The following is a 5,228-nucleotide window of genomic DNA, read 5'->3' on the forward strand; positions in this document are numbered from 1 at the left end:
GCCCGAGGAGGACATTCCCACGTGGCCTGGCCTGGCCCGGGAAGAAGTGGAGGACAGGGGTGGAGGTTCCCTTCTAGGCCTCGAGGGCAGCGAGCTGTGGACTCGGGGGCACCCCTCTCCCCGCTGTGGGCCTCAAGGTGGGGCTGTACCACAGGAGGTCCCCCCATGTTAGGCCCCTGCTGGGAGAGGGACACCCAGACACGCTGCCATGGGCAGCCACACCCAGAGCACGAAGGGTCGAGAACATGTGTTTATTTGAGGCACCAAAGCAGCAGGCAGACTCCAACGTGGGGGTGGAGAGAGGGGGTGGGGGCCGATTCCTGGGTCCAGCGGCCTAAACCCAGACGCACTGGAACTCCGTCTTCCAAAAGGCCCCCTTACAGTGCGTGAACGTGGGATGCAGACAAGCCAGAGAGAAACAGCTTTGCGGCTGGGGCTCGGGGTGCTCAGCCGCTGCTAACGTTGGGCTCCTGACCCCCCCACCCGGCCACACAGCTGTGCTTCTGCCATCCCCTGTGAAATAGCACGCTGGTCCTCCTCGGACGCCATGGCACAAAGCACATCTCCCACCCCACCTGGGGACAGACGGAGCAGGGCCGCGGGCGCACGTGCCCCTCCCAGTGTGTCCCCAGGACTCAGATCCGAGTCCGGGACCCTCAGCCTCCGGCCCTCAGCCCTCAGCCCTTCCCAGGTTCCCTGAGGAAGGTTACATCACCGCCTGAGAAGGGAGGGCAGCTGGCGCCTCTTAGGGGGGTGGGGGTGCAGGGGGCAGGCCTGACCGTGGGCTCGAGCAGGATGAGGGGTCAGAGGAAGAGGCTTCCACGTCGTGTCGGGGTCTGGGAGGGGCCGGGCCTTCCTTCCTGAGCTGGGGGGTCAGGGCCCGAGCCGCGGCAGGGCCGACAGCAGGCTGAGCAGGAGCCCGAGGCCCAGCAGGGCGGCGCTGGCGCGCAGCCCCCGGCCGGCGGTGCTGACGTTGCACAGGAAGCTCTGGCAGCAGTACGTGCCGATGGACGCCACGCCGAGGTTCACGCTGGGGCTGGGGCAGATCGGGGAGCAGCCCTTGTTCAGGGTATGGCCGAAGTCCACCAGTTTCCCTGCACGGGAAAACAAGGCCGTGAGGGCAGGGGCAGGGGGCAGAGGCCCGGGCAGGGGGCAGAGGCGGCCGCCGGCGCTCACCGATGCCGGCGGAGGCGGATACGGTCACGCAGTAGTTGTCGGAGTCCGAGCAGACAGTCGGCTTCAGGCAGTAGAAGTTGCTGTTCTGATTCGTGCACGAGAAGCACACCAGGGAGTGGGCTGCAGGAGAAGGGGACACACCGCAGGGGATGTCTGTCTCGGGCCCTGGGACGCCTTCCAGCCATGTCCCCTTGCAGTCCCGAGCCAACACCCAACCACTTCCCAGTCACCGAGCGGTTATCACACTCCAGACCCTGGCCCTGGAGGGGGAGCTCCAGGGACGTCCAAATGCACAGTGGTGAGCGTGTCCGGAGCAGAACCGAGGCCCTGGTTTGCTGCGACAGGACCGTTCGGCCGTCCAGAGCAGGTCAGGTGGGAACAGGTCTGAAGGCCCCTGGGCACCGCTTGGGAGAGAAGGCAGCAGGAGGGACCGGGAGAGAACACAGCTCGCCCGAAGGCCAGGGCCCCAGGGGCACCTCACCTTGCTCCACACCCAACAGGGCTGCCAGCAGCACCGGCAGGAAGACCTTCATTCTGGAGGAGACGGGTGTCCTGTCTGGGGTCTCACAAAGCCAAAGACACTGGTCGGTCCTATTGGTCCTGTTTAGAGAACAACGCGGTGGGGGACCAGGCTGCCCACTGGGAGGAGGGGCCAGAGCCACGCTGCTCCCATTTGCTAGATGGCGGGGGGGGGGGGGGGGGGGGCTGCCCTCTGGCAGCAACACAGCCAGCACACAGAGGGTCTTCCTGCTCCATTCCCGACCTAGCCCTCGCTCGGTGCACACTCCTTCTCGCGGAGACCCCTCCCCCAGCCTGTGGTGCTTGCTGCTGGGGGCCACGCGAGGGAGCTCATGAAAGATCTCAGGATCGCACAGAAAGGAAAGCCCCTGCTGGTGGTCCTGGGGGTGGGGGGACGGTGCCCAGGAATATTAGCTGGCCTGCATCCAGAACTTTCCATGAGCCAGCTCCATTCCTGACATGAGGACTCGGGGTCTGGGCTGGGTTCTGAGCACCCAGCCCAGCAGCTTCTGTGCTGTGGAGACGAGGGGGTATTTCCCATTCTGTATGTTATTCAATGCTGACGACAACGAGCCTATAAATATCTGCTATTCCCCCATTTCGTGCCTGAAAAAGAGGTTCAGCGAGTCTCAGCAGTAGGTGTGAATCTACGGGGGCTGCCTCATGCCCTACACTAGGACCCTCTCCTGGGCAGAGACAGTGGCAGTGGGTGGAGAAAGCACACCGAGGGGAGCAGCGGGGGTTCTGGTCTGTTCTGCAGGAGGCATGGTGTGGGAGGAGCAGTCTGGTGCCTTCAGGGGGGACAGCCATGGTGGGGGAAGGGCATTCTGGGCCTGGGGAGCCAGGGCCCAGGCACTGGGAAGAGGAATGCCAGGGAGAGAACAGGCTTCCCCTGCCCAGTTCTGGGCCTAGGCTAAGATCTTGGGGTGGGGGGTGGGAGGGCAGCAGCTGCAGGTGCCCAAGGACAGTGCCGAGCCCAGCTCTGGACCCACATAGTTTAGGGAGAAAGGAGCCTCAGTTTCCTCTTCCATAAAGTGAGATCTGGGCCTGGAGAAGCTCTGACCTGTTCTCAAGGAAGCTCTGGAATGCACAGCCACCAGTCACAGCCGGCGACCCCACGGTCCCCTGCTAGGCACCCAACCAAACAGGACCCACTAGGCTGGGTCGAGGCACTGGCTAGAGTGGATGGACATATGCAGGGTCAGCAAAGGGAGCCCTGAGGGGAAAAGTGGTCCTGGGGACAGTGCCATCTGGGACCCAGACTGTGCACTCCTCCCTCAGGCTCAGGGGTCTGAGTCCCGACAAAGCCAGGCATCCAGTGACTGGGGGCCCCTAGAGAGGTAGGAGCTAGTCCTTGTGCCGGAAGATGGGAAGGAGCCAGGTGGCTCAGCAGGGTGGAGGGAGTGGGGGGCGTTGGGGGTGCAGGCTCCTAGGCATCTCATACGCTTGCATAATCTTTGGCAAACAAGGAGCTTTCTCCCCCTTCCCCGGGTAGGCTCCAGTCCCCAGGGTGGTCCAGCAGGGAGGGCACTTAATTCTTCCCATCCTGCCGGCCCCCCGAGACCCCAGCTCTCTTCTCAAGTCAGGAAGGCTGCCCCTCGCCAGTCCCCACGGGAGAGGTGAAGGGGAGCCTAGAGTCGGGAATGGGCCCCATGCCTGCGCGGTTCTGGATCACCCAGCCAGGGAGGGCGCCTGGCGTTCGTCTGCGCCCGCTCCAGCCCCGATCTTGGGAAACACTCGGAAGGGCTGAGACGGCTGGGGGATGGGAGTGGAGGCTCAGCACCCAGGCGCAGGGCCCTCCCGTAAGCCCCGACTCCCAGACTCCTCCAGACGCTCCCTCGTGTCCTCCGGCACTCTGCTCCCCCCCACCCCCGCCATGCCCGGCTCCAAGGGGGTCGTCCCCGCTCCCCCTCCCCGGTCCGGGCCCCGCCGACTCACGCGGGGCAGACGCAGGTCCACGGCCTCTCCGAGCTACGCAAGCCTGGCGCCCAAGCGCACCACAGCCCCGGACTCCCGGCAGCCGCGGCGCGCGGGGGACGGCAGGCGGAGTCGGCGCTCCCGCGGGCGGGGGGAGCAGGGGCGAGCTGGGGGCGCAGGGGCGGCCTCGGGGCGCAGGGGCGGGCAGGGCGGAGTCTGCGTCCCCGCGGGCGGGGGGAGCTGGGGAGGGAGTGCAGGGGCGGGCGGGGCGGAGTCGGCGTTCCTGGGGGCGGGGGGAGCAGGGGCGAGCTGGGGGCCCAGGGGCGGGAGGCGCAGAGTTGGGGCTCCCGCAGACGCGGGGCGCAGGGGCGGAGTCGGGGCTCCCGCGGGCTGGCGCGGGGGGCGGGGTCGGCGTACCTGGGGGCGGGGACAGAGTCCGAGTTCCCAGACCCGGGCGGGGCTGGTAGGCCCCCACCCCGGGCCCGGAGCCCAGCCCCAGGGAGGTGTCGCTGGCCCGTGCGGCCGGTCCTTCTTGTCCCCACGCGGGGCGCGTGTCATCTCGGGGCAGCCCGGCGACGCGTGGCAAGCGTGTGGGGGCGGTGACGGGGGCCCACCGGTAGCCGGCAGCGCTCGGGAACGGCTCGCGTCCCTTCTGCCGAGCGCGGTGGGAGCGTTTCAGACACCGGGGCCGGGCCGGCTTGGGGAGGGGGGGAGGCGGGGACCTTGCATCTAGCACGCCGCCCCCTCTGCCCCGGCCTCCCTGGGGTCCTAGGCTCCTGGCCTCGCCTCCTGCGGGTGGGGGAGAGAGGTCGCAGGGGGCATTGGTTGTGGGCCACGGGGACCCCCAGCGGGCCACCCATCTTTGCTGGTTCTGGATCCCTTTTTGCTCTGGGCGCAGGGGCTGCCTCTTCTGTGGCTGCCCCCACTTGGACCAAGACACTCAGCCAAGATACTCCCAGGTCGCCAGCTCACCGGGGAGCTAGGGGATCCTTTCACAAAGCCAGCCTGATGTGACCCTCCCAGCGCAGAACCTAGAGGCTCATTAGGATAAAGCCAGCATCCTCAGCCTAACAGCAAAGCCTTTCCTGCGTTCTGTCTCTCAATAGGTGTTTCCTGGCTGGACCTGCACCATCCACTCTGGGCAGGGAGGCCGGGCTCTGGCCGGCCAGGGTGGCCTGGCAGGACTCCACGCCCCTGCATCCTGCTTCTCATTGGCCAGGATGGGAGACCAATTGCAGCCTAGCGGGAGCTGGAGATGATGGGAGCTGGAGATGATGGGTTGGCCGGCTGGCCCAGCCGCTGGGCCCTTCCTCCCCGTCTCCTTTGCTGCTTCCTCCTCCTCCTGTGGGGACTGGAGCACCCGAGTCTCAGCCCCCTGCGTGTTTTGAAAATACACTTCACAGTTTCGTGTGTGCTTCCTGTGAGGAGCCGTGGAGCCTGACCTTTTCTCTCAGCCTTTCTGGTGGCGCCTGCGGTGAGGGGGCCCCAGGGGAAGAGGCTTCCGAACTAGGACAGCTGGGGAGGGCAGAAAAGGGGGAGGGAGCTGAGGCAGAACGGCAGTGTGGCTAGGAGGGAGCTGCATGGGAAGAGCCCCCCCCCAGTGGACCAGTCCCATG

General features: G+C 66.6%; 1 protein-coding gene across 1 annotated transcript; it reads right to left on the minus strand.

Annotated features, from left to right (window-relative positions):
- Nucleotides 1-237: 237 nt before the first annotated feature.
- Nucleotides 238-3,767, minus strand: LY6E (lymphocyte antigen 6 family member E). Its single transcript, XM_045777251.2, has 4 exons — nt 3,634-3,767; nt 1,658-1,776; nt 1,177-1,296; nt 238-1,094 (listed from the first exon to the last, which is right to left on the minus strand). Exons 2-4 carry the CDS (start codon nt 1,707-1,709, stop codon nt 874-876), a joined length of 393 nt encoding a protein of 130 aa, XP_045633207.1. The 5' UTR covers nt 1,710-1,776; nt 3,634-3,767; the 3' UTR covers nt 238-873.
- Nucleotides 3,768-5,228: the final 1,461 nt, after the last annotated feature.

This window comes from Ursus americanus, chromosome 9 (genome assembly GCF_024610735.1).
Source record: "Ursus americanus isolate L20-20 chromosome 9, mUrsAme1.1.p, whole genome shotgun sequence".
Taxonomy (NCBI): domain Eukaryota; kingdom Metazoa; phylum Chordata; class Mammalia; order Carnivora; family Ursidae; genus Ursus; species Ursus americanus.